Here is an 18,832-nt window from a genome sequence, read left to right as displayed (position 1 = left end):
TCTTCGTCCCTTTGTTAACAAGTGCTGCTCACGCCCATTGAAGTGGCTTGACAGCTCCCTAGAGTAAGCATGAGTTTGACATGCTTGCCTAGCGGGTCCTGGCTGGGTGTGCAGGCCCCGGGGCAGGGGGCAGAGGCAGGCTGGTGAGCAGGCAGAGCGGGGCTGGGTGCAGTCATGCGTTCCCACCAGTGGGCTGGGACCTGTGGGCCCGCCATGCCCTTGGGTCTTCAGCCGCAGGTCCCGCCTCTCCGGCCTTCCCGGCCCCACACGGACCTGCTCAGTGCTGCTCCAGGGCCAGCCAGGAGTTGCCTTAAAGCTTAAATGATCAAGTTTTTAAAGTGAAATCTAAGGCACAAATTGGATTGTTACATTAAGGTTTACAGCGTTTGGCTTATTCATATCTTTCTCTTTGTATTCAAAACATTGGCTGTGTTTGGGCAACTTGCAGGCCTTTGGTTCCTATTTAAGAGTCATATGTGGTTATTTGATGTTTTTTACGTCCCAGGTAGGAAATTTGTCAGTGCCTCAAAATTGAAAACTTAAATTACTGTATATTACTACATACCAAAGTAATGTGGAAATGATGTATTCTCCTAATCGCCACTGTCTAATGTTACTAACAGAATCAGCCTTGGTAAAGGCTAGATTCATCATATACCACTTTTCATATAAATCATCTCAACTTTCTAAACATTAACCCAAAATAAAATTTCCACCGAACGTGTGTGGGCCGAATTCCTGCCAAGAATAAACCCAGGTCAGCTCCCACTGAACTGCCGGTGTCCGCAGCCGCCTGGCCCTCAGGCGGCGCTCGCGGGCTGAGCCTGCAGTGAGCCCCTCCGCAGACGCGGGTGAGCCCCTTTAGCACCGGGTACCTACGCCAGGGCGGGGTCCAGCCGGAGGCTTCGCCTAGACCTTGAGAAGCTGCCTCCTTCCGTGCCGGCTTCCCGGGCCCTTTGCCCTGGCAGCGTGCTTTGTGGCTGTTCTCTGTAAGTATAGCACGTGGATTGGGGAGGAACCCAGAAAGTGCAGAAAATGCAAGCACGTTAGTAAAGCACATTGTACCGGTACCAATAAACGGGAGGAATGTTAGGTCTTACTTCATAAAAATGTTCCCGTGGCCTAGCGGAAGCCAAGGGCCTGGCAACGCCTAACTTTCAGAGTCACCGGAGCTGCGTGCCTCTGTGGGTGTTCTGGAATGATCTCGGGGCTTCCATTGTGAACTGCGTTGCCGGTCGGCCAGGATGTGCTCAAAGCGTGCAAACCAGGCTTCCGAGGGCAGCGTCTCAGAGTTGGGCCTGCGGTCAGTCCCAAGGCAGAATGACAGGATTTGGGTCACCTGCCTCTCCCACCACCCCAGGCTGTGGGTTGTCTGCCTGCACCTCCACCCCACACCAAGCACTGCCACCAGGGAAGCACGCTGTATCCCCCACTCTCCACAGGGCACTCCCGCCCTCCTCTCCCCTGCCAGCCCTCCCCGTGGCACTGCCTGCTCCGCCCCTGTACACCCGCCGCCTGGGAGAATGAAGCCCGGCCACGCGCTCCTCCGCTGCTTCGCATCCTGGGTGCTCCCGCGCAGGAGGAGCTGGGTCGGGCTCTGCCACGCTCCGGTGTGCGCCTGCGCATCCGCACGTGTTAGCAGCCGGAGGTGGGTTATGGTAACTACACCTTATTCATTTGCAAGTTAAGTAGCCTGTTTCTCGCTCATATGTGACCTGGATGGAGGACGGTGGTTTTATGTCCGGGTGACATTTACTGTCTCCAGGCTTTCCTTTCAGGTTACCGTCTGGTTGGGCTGTGAACAGAGGAGGTGGAGACCGTGAATAAAGGGCTGGGCTCTTCCCGGTGGCACTCTTCACACTGACTTGTGATGGAGCGATCCCAGGGTCAACTTACCTTTTATCAAGGGTTTCTGGACAGAGCTCGCTGCCTGGTGCGCATGGCAGCCAACACGATGGTGCCAGCTTTTGAGAAAAGAAAAAAGCTTTAGTTTGTGAGCAGATCAGCCCAAACACAGGAGGCCAGGCTCAACCCTGCGGGGGCCCTTCCTGGACAGCGGGCCCTTGACGCTGAAAGGCTGTGTCTCCTGTCTGGCCCGGTCCCGGCCCTTTGGCTCCACGGTGGGTGCAGTGAAGGGCGCACAGGTGTCCCTCGTGAGCGTGCGTCCCAGGTTGGAACTGCGGTTCTGGGCCTCGTGGGACTCGGACAGGACCAGTCCGAGCTGGTTCCGCAGTTACAAGCAGATGTGGGGTGGGCAGGGGACATCCGTGACCTTGGAGTCCTCGTTGGCCCCTCCAGGAGAACCCTCAGTACACAGAGGCCACCCCAGATGCCTAGAACTTTCCTTAGAGTCTGGTCTTGGGAAATGCTCTTGGCACAGCGACCCAGACTCGGGGAAGGGAAGGAGATAGAGTGAGGCTGTGGCTCGGGATTTTGAGTCCTTCCTGGACGGTGCTGGCCCCCGAGGCCTCTAGAACCCGGCACCTTCCTGGTGGGCACCTTGAGCGGCGCCTGCTGGGACGGCGCGGGGTGGGCGCTTTCAGGGCTTCCCCCGTGCTCGCCACCCGCGCTGCGCACTCCTGTTCTCGCCTCTGCCTCGTTTTTCCCGAGTCTGCCTTCCCATTCCCTAACCTCTCCAGCCTTCTCATGTCCGCAGCCTCTCCACTGAGCGTCCAATTGCAGCAGTTGTAGCTTTCGTTGGCAGGCATCCGATGGGGTGATTTTCACACCTGCCGCCTTCCTCCTCTTTATGCAGCTTTCACTTCTCTACACCCCCATGGTCCTCTGACATCCTGTGTTAGGTAGGACTTCCCAGTGTCTCAGTTCCACTACTGTCCATTCTGCTGGCTCTTTCTCATGGAGGGTTTTCCTTGGTTTTGGGGGATTTTTGAATTGTGAGCTCATATTCGCGCGGCTGCTTTCTCCCCAGGCCTTGTGTGTGGCTGCCTGCCTGGGCATCTCTGAGCGGCCCGCACTGCGCGACGCCCAGCCCTGCCCGGCAGTGGTGGCATTTGCTGACCGCTCTCTGTCCCAGGGACTCGCCTTGCTTTTTTGGGAGCAGCACTTTATTAAAAAGCCTGTTTGTTACTGTGCTGTCGTCACAGTTTTTCCACAATCCTAAAGCTGCACCGGAAAATAAACACCGTGCCCTGCCAGCAGCACGTTGTGGACCGGGCCCTGGACCCGCGTGCTTCGCACCGAAGGCCCCAAGGCTGGAGCGCAGCCTCCCACTGAGCCCTCCGCGGGCATGCTGAGCCCACCTCTCCCTGCCCCTCGGGCATCCCACTCAGCTGTCACCTTCTTCCGTCTCTGGCTGCAGCGACCCCCCCCCCCCCCCCCGGACCTCATCTCAGGGCCCTGGGGGCCAGTGTGGAGGGTTTGCAGGGCCTCTGTCTGCTCCGCTCCAGCCGAGCACTTGGTTCAGCCATGCCTGCACCCTGAGGTGGGCCGTCCTCACGGCCCTGCGGCTGGCACCCGGTGATTTGTTTCTCAGATGCGGCTGTTGGACACTCAGTTTCTGGTGTGTGTGCCTCGCAGATTTCCCTCTCCTCGTCTCGGAGTCATTTGTCCTTGATAGTCTCTAACGTTCAGCTTGGCTGGGTGGTCGGTGGTGAGTGTGGGAGAGGGACAGCCGTCATGGCCTCTGCCCACCAGGAAGGAGACCTGCCCGCTTCTGTGATGGAGCCCGGTAGCCAGGGACGGGCCGCAGGGTGCTCTTGGCAGGATGACAGTTAAAAACCGGACACACAGCCGCCACGTTTCGCCCGGAAAGTCACGGATGAGGTGCCGAGCGGCAGTTTCGGAGTTTCTGACCCAGGACTCAGGACGGTTAGAAGAGTGGCAGGCCCTCCTGGGGGAAGGTGGTCCCCTAACTGGCTCCTGGGCTCCGGTGCAGGCCCCGCAGGTGAGGGAGAGCCCCGTCCCTCTTCCGTGCAGGCTGAGGGCGAGGTTTGGGGCACGCATTGGGCATGGACCAGCAGGCAGAAGCACAGAGTGCCAGCTGACAGTGTTTCACCCTCAGACACTCGGGCAGGCCCCGCCCCCGCCACGGAGGCCAGGTGGTGCCCCCCATCGTAATGGGTCTCCCTGGGAGCCTGGCAACCCCGGTACCTCTGGGCTTCGCTTGTTGGCATTTTGGCCTGAGGGGTCTTACACATGACTTCCGCTTGTTGGGGGGCGCAGGATCAGGGCAGGGGTGTGGTGTGTGGCCTCCAAGGCACAAGTCTGGATGCTCTTCTCGTCTGCATCCTCTGTGACCGCGTCTTCGGCAAAGCCTGCCCACACCCTGCCTCCGGGCTCCCTCCGTCTGCAGACCGGGGGGACCCATTTCCAGGCTGGAGCCTGGGTCTGCAGCCACTGAGAAGTGGGGTTTACTCCTCTTTCCGAGCCGGGAGGCTTCCGTGCACCCCGTCCCCTGACCGCAGGGCGACAGGAGAGGCTGCTGCCTGGGGCTGGGCCTGCGCGCTGTTCCCCCAGCTGTGGCTGTGCTGGGACTAGGACATCTCAACAGGGTGCAAGTCACCCTGCCCCGAGCCTGCTCCCCTCCAAGCGCCCCACCGGCTCCTACCCTTCCCCCACCTCCGCGGATTCTCCTCCCTCCACACGTCCAGGTGGAAGTGACCTTCCCATGAGGCAGCCCCGAGCCGTCCGCTGCGAGCGCATCCCCATAGCCCTCAGCCTCTGCCGCCCGGCCGGGACTCCAGCCGCGTTTGTTGTTGAGCGTCTGTCAGTCCAGGCCTCCCTCCACCGCCGCCTCCTTCCGTCCCGGCTGCAGCACATGGCCCTGTCCCCGTGCGGAGCCGGCCCTCCTCCTCCAGCCTCGCCCTCTGCCAGGGGCCCTCCTTGGAAACCAGGGGCCCCCGCCTGCCTGCTGCGCCCCTCCTCCCACACCTGGCGTGGCTGGGCCTGGTGGTCTGCCATCCGGCCTGCCCTGGGCAGTGGAGGGGGTACCAGCAGCCTGGTACCAGGGTGCAGGCACCGAGTGGGGTGTGTTGTGCCCAGGCCAGCGCTGGCACACCGGGCACAGCCACTTGCAAGCCAGCGGCACTGAAGGGACGGATGGCAGGTCGCCTGCCCCCTTGAGACGGTGCCCCGCCGCAGCCTCACTGCTCAGGTGAACGTGTAGCCGTGCTCTCCCCGAGGCTCTCGTGAGGCTGGGCCCGACGTGCTGGGATTTGTTCTTTCCCAATGAAGTGACGGGGACTTCCGCCCGTCCTGGTGCGGCCGGGCTCACCCACGGCTGGGCGGAGTCCGCTCAGGAAGTGGGAGCGCACTTGACTCACTGAGGTGTCTGGTTTGCTGGGCACCTGCGGGGAGCGAGCCTCGGAGCAGCCGGCTGTGTTCCCGGAGGGACTGCTGTGTCCCACTTTGCCATGAGGCCTAATTAACTCATGTCTCTCTCTCTTTTCTTTCAGTCTGCAACTGTGTCTGACGGCGGTAAGTCACACTTTCTGATGTCTATTTTTATTATTTTTAATAACTTTTCAAATTGTGGAAGTGTATTTGCCATGAACTCACTCACAATAGGTGTTTTCTTTGCCATTTCCATGGGGGGCGGGGGTTAGGGCTAGTGGGGGGCTTCCCCTCGCTCCCCGGTGCCCGCGACGTGCTCTGGAAGCCGTTCCCCGCAGACGCGTGGTGAACCTGAATTTCCGCGTGAAGGCAGCTGGTGGCGAGCCCACACCCTGGCTGACAAGCCCGAGCCTGCGCCTGTGGGGGAGCCTGCTCGGCACCCCGGCCGGCTCAGAGCTCTACGGGCTGAGCCGCTCTGGAAGCTCGGGGCGCTCTCAGCCGCTAACGTTCCCTTTCCCAGGAGAGGGTCCTGGGTGGTCAGAGTGGGGGAGGGGCAGAAGCTCTGTCTGTAGTCATTGTGCACGTGGGGTCCTGGGTGGGACTGGCCCAAAGGGGACGGCCGAGGCCTCTGACTCCCCTGCTCGCTCAGGGTTCGTTTTGAACTCCAAGGTGACTGGGAGCGTTTCTTCCAAAGATCCCTTGATTCTTCTAATACTCACCAAAGCCTTTATGTTCACAGGTGGTTTTTACAGGATTTTAATTAATCTATCCCTCTGTCCTCTGCGAGGGGAACGTTATAATTTGTCAGAACGTGCTAGCACTTCCTCCGCACGCGTGTGCTGGCCGTGGGTCTGAGTCCAGGCCACAGCCTAGCGCCCGAGTGGGGGCAGCGGGTTGAGGCGCCTCTTGTCACTAGAGAGAAGCCAAGTGTTGTTTTCTAGGCACTTCATGTTGTCCCACAGCCGCTGCCTTCCCCCTGGGCCTGGGAGCGGGTTGCTTGCCCGGGAGGGCACCTGGCGGCCAGCCCTGGGCAGGGTGAGGGCGTCTGCCCGCAGTCACAGGCGAGGTCACACCTGGAGCTGAGCCTGCACAGGACGGAAGTCCGTGTTTGGGGATTTATTTCTTTAATAAAGGGAATTGTGTTACCCACTTTCTGTGCAGTGGTAGCCAGGTCACTTGATCCGGCCTGAGCCAGGAGTGGGAATCACTTCCTTAAAAAGCCGTCGGACCTGTCACCAAACCCAGGATAAAGCGAGTGGTTTTAGAGATGTGTCCATGCTCTCCTTCTACTGTGCCCCAGCCTCTCTTCTGGTAGAAGACGCATTTCTGCAGGAAACGCATCCCTTTGAGACGTTTATTCATTGTGTTCAATCGAATCAAAGGTATTAGGCTTTGTCTGTCCCTGAAGTTTTCTTCTGTCCGCAGTAGATGCAAGCGCCGAGGCGCGTCATGCTAAGTCCGTTGTGTGCTTTTTAAAAAGCTGAACTTCCAGGTGGGGAAGTCCGCTCCTAGGCCCCGTGTCCTTCCTAAGGAAGTGGTGTCCTGGCTGGTGGCAGTGGTTCCCCTCCGGGGGGGGCTTTCCACCCCCGTTCTACCTTCCCTGCCGCCTCAGACCCTGCTGCACCGGGTGGGCTGGCCCCTGATGCCCTCGTGGCCGAGGAGCAGGAGGAGGCGCTGTTCCGTGAGCACGCTCTGCTTTCAGGAACCCGCCAGGCCGCTGAGATAGGTTTCACTAAGTCTTTGTCATGTTTTTATTCTTTTTCCTTCTTCTGTTTCTTTACTGATCATACGTGAGAAGAAAAGGTCCTCTCCTTTAATTTGCACGCTCGTTGTAGGACACATGGCTTACTTTCTGCCGTCTTCCCCGGCGCAGGCACGAGGCAGGCACTGGGCGATGGCTCAGGGCCGCCGAGACAGCGGGGAAGTGGCTGCTGAGCCAGAGCTGCTGTGCGCCCTCGGCTCCCACCCCTCGCCCACAGCCCCTGCAGGCCCTGACCCCACTTCCTGGGCGCGTCGGAGGAAGAAGGAGACCCTAGCCTGTCCGCCTCCCGCAGCGGTGGGAGGAGCTTGAGAGGACGGGGGGGGGGGGCGGGGGGGGGGACCTCGGGTGTTTCCCCGCAGAGGTGTTTGTGTCGTGTAGAGCAGGCGTCCTGGCTGGTCCGGGGTCTGGGCTCCGGCAGCGGTTTCCATGGGGAAGATGCTCGGCTGGAGCGGTGACCCGGGCCCTGGGAACGAGAGGCTGGCAGGTGGGCTGGGCTCGCCATCAGCCTCGCTTGGCGGAGAGTACGCCACTCCCTCCACAACGCTGTGTCCAGTCTTGTCAGGGAGGTGGTTTGGACGCAGTTAACTCTGCTCCTCTCACAATGACACCTTTATTCGCGTGCTCACCATGGCGCTCTGTGGCTTCGTTTTAAGGAAGTTGGACAATGCCGCTTTTGGAGTCTTTGTCAACTCCAGGGTCCCCCTCTCAGAGGAAAAGGGGCTCCCAACGCCAGCTCCCCAGGCCACGCGCTGGGAGGGCCGGAGGTCAGTCTCTGAGGGTGAGCCAGGCCGGGCTGGGGGCCAGGGAGGCAGGTCCCGCCTCAAGGAAGGGAAGAACATTCCAGCATTAGAGCGAGGCCTGACCTGCCGCGTGGGAAACCATTCAGACGTGTGCACACAGGACCCCTCACACTCGGCAGCATGTGAGGTGCGGCGTGGTTGGGAAGAAGTAGGTGAGACCCTCCATGCTGACGGGACAGAGCCCCCGTCCCCTGCTCCCCCGCTCGGACCTCGCAGCTTTATTGAAACAAAGTTGGTTCTTATTTTATTTCTCTCATTTTTCACTCTGTACTAAGCAGCTTTGCCAAGGCCCCCTTCCCCCCATCCTCAAAGGTGGGGTGTTCTCTGCCATGTCTGGGTCTGACTTCTGCAGTGGAGAACTTGGGGTGCCCGATGCCCCCATCCACAGGCACACATCAGGCCGTGAGCGTGGCAAAGTCCTCGAAGGAACCTGCTCTGGCCCCGGGTCTGTGACACGTCCACGTGATGCCTCCACGGTGGCCGCTTCATCAGTACTCCGGCTTAGCTTGTCCACGCTCCTGCTCGGCTTCCCCTCCACGCGGGGCCCTGAGTCTCCCGTGGGGGTGGGCCCGGGTCCATGACCGTGTCCGTGACCTTCCTGTGACCTCCTAGATCTGGCACTGCTCTCCGCCTGCTCAGAGCTGCCTCGGGTTTTGTTAGTGCTTCCTCCTGCCTCAGCGGGCGCCGTCCCCCACCCTGGTCTCCCAAGGCCCCTCAGGCACACGCGGTCTCTGCCACCAGCGTGCTGTCCCCGCCTGGGGCAGCCTCTCAGATGAGCCTGTGCTGACTGCCAGCCCTGATCCTGAGTATCAGCCGCTCCTCTACATCACCCCCCACGTGAGAGTAGGTGCAACTCACAGAACGACTCCCCGGGCCTTGAGTTGTTGGCTGGCAGTGCCTTTGCCTATGCGGTTCCACGCGCACCTCATCCTCACGGGGCGGTGGGGAGGGAGGCGGGGAGGGGACATGGCCAGGGAGGGGAGGTGTGGGTTCTGCCCCCACTGCACAGCTCACAGGCCGACCTCCCACCTCTGAGGGCATCCCTCTCCCTCTTCGCCCTCCTCTCTGCTCCGGGCCTACAGCATCTTCTCTGCCCGTGTGCCAGGGCTGCTCTGCGGGGCAGGGTGGAGGCACCGCATGGTGACCCAACCCTCACTGCCAACCTCGGGCCCAGCAGGGTGAGGTTGAGGCGGGGCTAAACTGCATCCCCCTTTCAAACCCAAGGTGGTCGCTGTCATAGCTTCGGCAAGTGACCCTGGAGGAGAGGAGAGTGTGGGCTCTCGCGCAGAGCCACGGCATTGGCAGAGTGTGGGTGAATTCACATTTTCCTTCTCAGAAAGGCAGTGCAGCCTAATTGCACATTTGTCAAACATGTTTGCTAGGTGGTGGAGATGGACTCACGGCGATGTGTAATTGCTGTGTGAGGAGGGTGTTTAACCAGAACCCTCTGTTAGGTTTGATGCATCGCATTCCTTATGGTTTGCTTGGGAATGTAAAGATGCCGCCAGATGCCGGGGTTCTTGTCCCAGCATTAAGAAGGGTTCAGCAATCTGGAGAAAGGGGCTGATGCATAGATGATTAAAGAGGAGTCCGGAGACGAAAGATAATTTTGAAAGGTATTGGGGGTCAGAGGAGCTTCAGCTAAAGGAGCTAAAGACTTCCCCTTGTCTAAGGACCCGTGCTTTTTATTAACACAATTTGTCCCAAGCCCAAGGTGGAGATAACACACTTCAAAGGGTAGGGTACAGAAGCATTGTCAGTTTGGGGAATAGCCTACAGCTGTTCAGGTGTTTGGCCAACAGGAGGCAATAACATGCCCTGAGCTGTCTGGCAGCAAATGATTATCCTATTCAGGTTTGGGGGAAGTGCAGTTTGGCCGTTCCAACAGGTAAACTACATATGTGGCTCAGCCCTTGTTGAGCCCCCCAAGTTTCACCAACCTTTTGATGAAACTCTTGTAATTATTACATGCTGGAATTGGTTCCTGGCAGCCAGAGACCACAGTGTGGCTCCGGGCACGGAGCACGGAGTCTGTGAGCGCCAGGCGGACGGGCGCTTCGCTCTGGAAGCCGACTCGGTGCCCGCCAGGACGCCTCCCGGCACTGTTCCTTCCGCTGCTCCGGGTGTTGGAGAGAGTGTGATCAGGAACTGTTCATGTTGTGGGATCTTTTCCAAGCGAATAGAAGTTCAAAAGTAGTAAGACCCGTGACCACACACCTGCCTCCGAGAAGTGATGTGCTAGCATTTGGGCATGCTTGTCTAAAGCACGGAGGTCACAGTGGAAGCCCCTGGGGGCCCCTCTGTCCGCTCCTCACTCCCCCAAGGCCCGCCTGCAAGCAGGTGTGTGTCCTTCCGCTGCACCTGGCTCCTGGGAAGCCTCTGAAGGAGCAGGAAGCCTGTCAGCGGGAGCCCGTGTGGCTGCCTCGGGGAGCCCTTCGCACTATAATGAGGACGTGACTAAAATAATAAATATTGTTTTATGTGCTTGAAGCTTTTTACCAAGGAACTGCACATTGGTCTGGAAATTTTAGCAGATTCACTCTCAAGAGAATATGCTGAGGGAAAGCTGAAGATCTGATTGGCCAAAATAATTTCGGAGAGAGGTCTAGAAATAGACCCTGAGGTTAGGGAGGGCTCAGTGGCGGTTCTCAAGGCCTCTACCTGAGAAGCTCGTATGCAAATTAGGACACCCCCCCCCCCCCCCCAAGTAGATGCGCTGTGCAAGGTAAAGGATGTGCCTCCGGGCGGGTGGGTGGGCAGGCGGGTGCACCAGTGAAAGAGAGTGTTTCAGACTTTTCTCTCCTGCTGGTGTCGGCATTCAGTGATGACGAGTCCTGGGCGGGGTGGGGTGTGTGCACTGTCCCCCCCCCCCTGCCCCTCCCCTGACTCTGGGGACTTAATTACCACTACACTAAGCTACGTGAGCTTCCCACAGGCCATCGAGGCCTGTTCGCTTTCACTCCTTCCCCCCATACACTTCATGTTTCATGATTTCTTCTGCTCTTTAAATGCTTCTGCATGTCTAACATGCTCTTGCTTCCATCCTGTGAGCTCTTCATTTCTGTGATTGTGTTTTTCTCTCTAGCAGTGGCTTTTGGCTTTCATAGCCCTTCACTCTCTCATTGTGTTCATGCTTTCCTTTAAACCCTTGAGCATGTTCACGGCATCTCTAAGTGTCTTCAGGTTCCCATCACTCCTATTGACTGATCTTTCTCCTGGTTCGAGTCATATTTTTCTGTATCTTCCCAGGTCTGGTGATTTTTGAGTTGGGGCTGGGTTTCTGGGTTTGGTTGTCTTCCTTTGCAGGGTACGGAGGTTTGTTTAAATAGGAATGACGTTACTTGTGGGTGGGCTTGATGCGCTTGAGGCTTGTTTTTAGGCTTTCTTAGGAAAGTTGAACGTGGCTTCACGGAAGGCTGGCTTAGCGCCATTATTTAGGAACACACGTGGGCCTCCTTTGAAGGCCAGGTGTCCAATAAGAACTGGTGGGGACTCAAATCTCCCGGTCCTGGGCGTCCTGGGACCGGCTCAGCCTGCCCCTCCCAGCTGTCCTTTGCCTTGCAGGGTTTCTCCTGTTTTGCACGCACAACTTAGAATTCAGCAGCGACTCAGGGTCTCCTTCTCCACGGGCTCTTTTCCTGTGGCCTCCCTCGTTCTAACCTCCGGTGCTGCAGGCCAGTGGGAGAGCCCTCCCTGCTGGGGTCCCCCTGCCCGGCTCACGTGTGTAAAGTGCCCCTGGCAGGTGCTGGGCGCTCGATCTCCGGGTGCACCTCCTTCCCCTCTTAGCCTTCGGGACCCGGAAGCTTGCAGTGGCTGCTCTGACTTGTAAGAGCTGTTGCTTCGCACCCTTCCCCAGTTTTCTGGTAACATACGGCGGGAGAAGTCGTGCCCGGTCCCTCCATCATGGCCGGAAGCGGGATGCTGGCGACACAGATTTCCACTCTAATGTCGGATCTGGTCTGTAAAATTAACAACAGCCCTGGCCGGTTCAGCTCAGCGGATGGAGCATCGGCCTGCAGACTGAAAGGTCCCGGGTTCGATTCCGGTCTAGGGCATATGCCCGGGTTGCGGCTTGATCCCCAGTAGGGGGCGTGCAGGAGGCAGCCACTTGATGATTCTCTCTCATCATTGATGTTTCTCTCTCTCTCCCTCTCCCTTCCTCTCTGAAATCAATAAAAATATATTTTTAAAAATTTAAGAACATGCCCTGACCGGTTTGGCTCAGTGGATAGAATGTCGGCCTGCGGACTCAAGGGTCCCAGGTTCAATTCCGGTCAAGGGCATGTACCTTGGTTGCGGGCACATCCCCGGTGGGGTGTGTGCAGGAGGCAGCTGATTGATGTTTCTCTCTCATCGGTGCTTCTAACACTCTCTCCCTCTCCCTTCCTCTCTGTAAAAAATCAATAAAATATATTTTAAAAAATTTTAAGAACAAAACTCAGGCCATCGCCCTTCCTTGCACAAAGAACGTCGGTGGTTTCCCATCACCTGAGGGTGAAATGCCCTCACGCCAGGGGGAGTGGGCTGTTGTACCACCCTGTCCCTGGTGCTGCAGCCCACCTCAGGTTGGGCACATGGGAGCGGTCAGTGACTGAGCTGATTACCCCACGTTCCCGCGTGTTCTGGCGGACCTTGCGCTCTGTTGTCAAGTCCCGGCACCGGAGGGAGCTGGGGGATGCACACTGAGGTCCCGCCCTGCCTGTGCCAGGCCTGCTCTTCTGCAGGCATCTGGTGGCGTCACCACTGCCTGCTCGTGGGGGCACCCCGCCTTGCCAGCGCCGCCCACATCTCTCCAGGAACCAGTGCCCCTGTCTGCTCGGAGGGAACTTGGAGGGGCTTCCCTCCTCGGGGGGGCTCCTGGCCTGTCCGGTGTCACGTGGACAAACACCAGGGCCAGCGCTGCACGTGACTGTGCACTTCCAAGGCCAGGAGGCTGTGGGGCGCCGGCGGCGGGGACAAGGGCAGGCGCCCCCGGTGCCTCTCGCCTTCATTCACACGCTCCTCACTGTAGCCGGGTGGCCCCTGCCACTGTGCCCTCGTCCTTCCTCCCGCTGATGGGCACGTCACCTTCAGTGTCCACAGACCTGTGTGCTGGGGACATGGGCAGCACGAACACACGTTTCCCCGCCCGGCCCGGCCCGGCAGACAGGGAGCCAGACCAACACAGGACGGTGCTCACTTAGGGAGCCCCTCGTTCCCTACCGACAAGTCCCCACGCGGGCTTGGCCAGGTTGAAGGTGAAATGCAGATAACAAATCTAGAAAGGAGTGCAGATAACAAGCGTCTAATTAGAGTAACTTACCTCATTAGACAAAGTTAATTTTACATTAAATGACACTGATTCAGAAAGACCTGCTCTCACCTTTCCTGAAACTGCCGTATTCAAGCACTTCAGATGTATTTTCGGTTCAACTCTGCGTGTGATGTGAGCTTTTGGTCAGAGAACAACCTATAGGAAAGTGCACACAGCCGGCTGCCTGGCACGGAGTGGACACGCCTTAGGTTCTTGGCGTTTGGATCTCTTCTGGTGCGAAGTGCCTGTGCGAGGCTTTCGCTCATCTTCCTGGTAGAGCGTGTGGCCTTCCTTACGGACTTACCGGAGACTGAAGCGTGCTTTGGAGCTGGCCCTTGTGGTGCATTTATGCAGAGGGAGCCCCTCCGCAGCTAACTGCTCATTCTCTTACACCTGCTGTCCTTCTTTAAAAAGTTTTTTTAAACATACTTTTATTGATTTCAGAGAGGAAGGGAGAGGGAGAGAGAGACAAACATCACTGATGAGAGAGAATCATGGACCGGCTGCCTCCTGCACCCCCACACTGGGGATCGAGCCTGCAACCTGGGCCTGTGCCCTGACCGGGAATTGAACTGTGACCTCCTGGTCCATAGGTCAGCGCTCAACCACGGAGCCACGCCGGCCGGGCGTTGGTGGTGTCTTTTGATGACCAAAGTTGTTCTTGCTACCACCCAGTTTGCCCTTTGTTCCTTCCTGGCAGAGCCTCTCTGTCCTGGAGAGCAGCGGTCGCCAACCGGGGGTCCAGGGACTGCGGGAGGTCCGTGAGGTGCGGAAGGTTGGCGCCGTCGCTTTGGAGCAGGGCTCCTTCCTGAGGCCGAGCAGGGAAAGCCGCTGCTGCCTCTGTCCTCTGGGCTGGGTCGGTGTGTGATGTGAGTCGGGGCAAGATTCCTTTTTCCACGCAGGGCCCAGCTGGGATGTGATGCGGGCCGCGGTGGAGGAGACAGACGGTGCGAGTGCGAGTGCGGCGCCTGGGCGGCTGGGCCCGCAAGCTGCGTTTGGGGAGGTAGGAGGGGCCGGGAGCACGGAGAGCAGCGGGGAGCTGGAAAGCTGAGGGAGAGCGACGGTGTCCATGAGCAGAGTGTGGAGTCCGGTGAGAGGGGACCCAAACCCACCTGAGCTTCCGCCGGCACCTGCGGGGCTGGTCGGGAAGGAGGCGGGGGAGAAACGGGCAGTGGGCAGTCCCAGAGCGCTGCGCGGGCCTGAGCCCGTGGAGGGGCTCACTCGGTTTGAGGTGGAGCCACTGGGTAGGTGTCTGGCAGCAGGAAAGGGTTGGCAGGAAGCGCGCAGCTGGGAATTCGCGGTCTGTCATGCGCTTGGTGTCTTGGTAGATCTGACGAGCAGATCACGCAGAAAGGTGGCTCTCCATCGTGGGAGGGGCCTGGGGAGGGCCGTGGGGCGGTGGAACATGTGGTGGCTCTGGGATCAACTGTCCAGGTTTAACCCAGCTCTGGGCCGGCTGCGGCCTCAGTTCTCTCCTGCAGAGCGGGGCCCAGGGCACCTGGCAGCGTGGCTGAGGGTCACGTGCTTAACATCCGACGCACCAGAGCAGCACCTCCCCCAGGAGAGCTGAGCGTGGGGGCTGCCGTGTTAGTGTGACTCTGGTGCTCGCTGTCCATGCCGTCGGCCCTGGGAGTGCTCACATTGCCTGGAGGGCCTGGCAGAGACCGAGCTGGGGCAGGTCCGAAGCGGGCTACAGATCCGGAGGAGAGAACGCCCCAGAGGAGATAGACTCCCCGCTTAGATGGCTAAAAGTTCAGTTTCAAGCTCTGGCCAGCTTGGCTCAGTGGGTAGAGGGTCGGCCCGTGGACTGAAGGGTCCTGGGTTTGATTCGGGTCAAGGGCACTGCGCTGAGCACTGGCTCTCCAGCCCCACCCTGGAGGGAAGGTGCCTGTGGCCTGGCCTCTCCACTCAGGGGCTCCATGCGGGCCCGTGCGGGGCGCCCCCTGCCTGGGGGGCTTCAGCACCATCTGAGTCTTTCTCGTGGAGCTCGTTTGGGGACTTGGGCTTCTGCGTGCAGTGTCCCAGACAGGCACAGGCCACAGCTGGGCCCACACTTCCTGTGTGGCTCCGGCAGACAAAAGAACGTCTTCATGCCCTGGTCGGGTGGCTCAGTAGGTTGGAGCGTCATCCCGTACACCAAAAGGATGCGGGTTCAGTCCTCAGTCAGCATGCATGCAGGAGGCGACCGATCCATGGTTCTCTCTTCCATAGTTGCTTCTCTCTCCCTCTCTCTAAAATCAATAAAAATGAACTCTTCATAAAGCATATGTATTTGTTGAGATGAATGACATTAATTCCACACAGAAATTACTTGGGAAGTGGATAATGTAAACTTTTTTCATTGCAATCCGCATGCTGGGGCGGGGGGTGGGGGGGCGGTGTCCAGGGCTTGGAAAACGCCCTGTCTCCTTGGACTCGGTCGGTGCTGCGGGTGGAGTCGGGAGCTCTCAGCCTGGAGTCCCGGACATCAGTGTGACAGGCGACAGGATTCACACACGTCCGTCTCTCCCACCTCCCACACGAACCCTTTGCAGTTGCCGCCCTGCCCACTCGCGGGCTGTGAGCTCCCCGTTTCCCATCTGCCTGGCATTTCGCGCTCCAGAAGCCGCGTCCTGTCAGGCAGGAGGCGGGCCGGGCTCTGCCTCGGACAGGCTCGCTCCACTCCAAGCTGCCTCGGGAGGCTCGGGTTCCGGCCCCCGCCCCCATCTCCTCGGGCCCTCGCGGTCTGCAGAGTGCAGTGCACGGGGAGCCTGAGACCCTTTCCTCCTGTCCTGGCTATGAAATCTGCCCGGGGGGCCAGGCTGGGGGAGCCCATGACCTGTGACGCCGGGAGGAAGTCCCAGCCCTGCCACTGACTGCTCTCAGGCAGGTCATGGGTCTTAGACCTCCACCACTTCCTCTGGGAAATGGGCTGATTGGATTCGATCACTGGTTTCTAGGCTCCGTTCTGAGGAGGTGCTGTGGGGTCCAGTTATCAGGAGGGCCCAAGGCTGCGCTGGGTGAAGGTCCGTCCCCTCGGTCCTTGTCTGAATCCTGGGGGGTGGTCATCTGGGCTTGGGGGTGGGGGTGTGTGATAGATCACGTGGGCTTGGATATCCTTGTGTCTGGGTTTTCTCATCAGGGGACAAACTAACTTTTTGCAGGGATTGGGGCAAGAATAAAGGCTTTTAAAGAGATGTGACCATTAAGTGACCCTGAATTCGACCCTGGACTGGCAGGAAATGGCTGGAAAGGACATTATTGATGGAACTGGAGAAGGGACTGTGTTGTGTTCCCAGTTTGGGTAGCTGTGCTGTGGTCATGGAAGGGAGTGTCTGTGCACTGAGGTGTTTAGGGGCAAAGAGGTTTGCTGTCTCCAAAGTAATTCAGATAGTTTGGAGGAAGTTATGCGTGTGAGTGGGTGCGTGTATGTGTATGCATGTGTGTGTGTGTAAGTGTGCATGAGTGGGTACACATGTGCGTGCGGGTGTGTGTGAACGTGAAAGTGTGTGTATGTGTGTGAGTTTAAGAGTATGAATATGCATGAGTGTGAGTATGTGTGCATGTATATCAGTGTGTGTAAATGTGCATGTGTGCATGAGTGTGAGAGTGCACACACATATGAGTGAGTGTGAGAGTGTGAGTGTATGTACATGAGTGTGTGTGCATGCGTGAATATGTGTGTGTGTGTGTGAGAGAGAGAGAGAGCGTGTGCGTGAGTGTTAGGGGAAAGGAATGGGAAGAAGGGAGTGAGGGGGAGAGACAGGAGACTGATATGGGAAACAGGGCAATAGGTAGCGGTGAGCTGGCTGCAAGGCGTGTGGGATTCCTTCTGCTATTCTAGGAAGCTTTCTGCAGGTTTGAAATTACATCAAATAAGAAGTTGTCCCAAACAGACGGCACGTGCGAAAGGGGCGATCCCAGTGCGAGGGAAGGCCTCCCAGGCGCTGCCTGTCCCGGGTTACTCACTCTGCCAGGAGCTCTGTCTGCTGGTCGTGTCTGCACTGCTCTGTCCTCACGACCACGAGGGGACAGAGGCCGGGGGCCTGCGACAAGGGCAGAGCCTGGCGCTCCGCTGCTCCCGCTCCACAGCCTCGCTGGGGCGTGGTCCTGTGCTGCAGGGACTTGAGGTCAAAGGGCATTGAGAGGAAGGTAAGACCCACTGAGGCCATCTTCATCTTCAGGCCGTTTCCCAGAGCCGTTTTCTGGGCAGTGTTGAGGTTGAGGTAACACCTTTTTCCGGGGCCGTCACCCAGTTGTGGTTGTTTGCGCCGCAGTGGCCGGCCCCGCCAGTCCCCAGCCACGGGGGTGCAGCCGTGCCTCCGGGAGCCGTGCGGCCTGTGCTAAGGCTCCTTGCCCTTGCGCGGCTCGTGGTGTAGCTGCGTAGGGCTGACTGTTTCTCCCGCCACCACGCAGTCTCTGATGATTACTCACCATGAAAAAGGTCCGTTTCATGTCTGTGAGGTGAAAAGTGTTTAGACTGAAGATCCATAGGGAGGTAAGAGTTTGCACCCTTATCTATATATATAAAAGGCTCAGCAACCGTCCAACCGGTAGCTATGATGCGCACTGACCACCAGGGGGCAGGCGCTCAATGCAGGAGCTGCCGAGCTGCGGTGACTTGGCAGCAGTGGTTCTAGGGTGACGCACCCCAGAACCAGAGAGGAGGGAGCCCGATTCTGGGGTGCGTTGTCACCTGAGAATCGCCCTCTTGCAATCTGGGAACCCTCGGGGGATGTCAGAGAGCTGGTTTTGGCCCAATCCCAGCAGGCCAGGCTGAGTGACCCCACCTGCCGTAGGGACCCCACTCATCCTGCAGACGTCCTTTGAGTCATGGCGCTGCCCCAGGTGCGGCTGCCGGGGAGGGACCCCGGGAGGTTGGCTCCAGGGCATGCCTGGCTTGTTTCGCCCAGTCCCGCCCCGCCAGCCACCTTCTAATTAATTTCCTTCAATGTGCACGAATCCGTGCACCGGGGCACTGGTACATGTTATAAGAAGCTACAAGTACTTTTTCCTTCCCGCTGTAAGAGCCAGTTACCCAGGCAGAGCCGTGCGCCAAAGCCCAGCCTCTTGGTCTGGGGCCTTGTGGCTCCGATGCGGCGTCTGCACCGCGCTGGGCTGTAAATAATTCAGCCCGCCGCAGCACAGGCTAAGGCCCGTGAATTATACATGTGCCCGCGCTGCTGTGTGCTCCGGGCACTATTGCTTTCCCTCCGGAGCTGCAGGCAGGGAGTCGCCTTTGTCTGCCTGCCTTTGCGTCGCTGGAGAAAGCGCACTAATTTCCTCCTTGGGGAGCGAGCTAAGGAACAATGTCTCTGTGTGTGGCCCGAGCCTTTGCCCGGGGCCCCGGGGGCTGTGCCGGCTGAGCCTGGTATGGATTCAGAGGGGTGGTTTGCAGTGAATGGTTGGAAGTATTTGGTTAAATGGCATCACAGTGGCTCTTATCAGCTCTACCCAGGTAAAGTCCTCGCGCGGTCTGTGCGCCTTGTGGTTGGCGGGGGCAGGCTGGCTTGTTCGGTCTCCAGGTATGTGTGTGGGGCTGAGTCAGTGGGCACAGGCGGCCGCGGCCCGGAGGCGCCCTGGGGTCAGGAGGTAAACACTGGCTGTGCTTGACTCGAGGTGCTGGTCTGGGTGAGACAGTCGGGAGGGACAGTAGCGGGTAAAGCCTGGTTACAGGTCTCTGACATGAATACCTTGCAGTACTGC

General features: G+C 58.8%; 1 protein-coding gene across 4 annotated transcripts in view; it reads left to right on the top strand.

Moving 5' to 3' along the window:
* Positions 1-18,832, top strand: part of RGS12 (regulator of G protein signaling 12) — a 72,751-nt gene that overhangs the window by 29,077 nt on the left and 24,842 nt on the right. For all 4 annotated transcript variants that reach the window (XM_079767609.1, XM_079767606.1, XM_079767607.1 and 1 more), the window contains one exon: positions 5,415-5,436. In XM_079767609.1, the coding sequence (XP_079623735.1) occupies positions 5,415-5,436 (22 nt within the window). The remainder of the gene's footprint in view (positions 1-5,414; positions 5,437-18,832) is intronic.

Source organism: Cnephaeus nilssonii (genome assembly GCF_951640355.1).
Source record: "Cnephaeus nilssonii genome assembly, chromosome: 1".
NCBI lineage: Eukaryota > Metazoa > Chordata > Mammalia > Chiroptera > Vespertilionidae > Cnephaeus > Cnephaeus nilssonii.
Note: the sequence above shows the minus strand (reverse complement) of the source record. Positions and strands in the feature narration are given on the sequence as shown.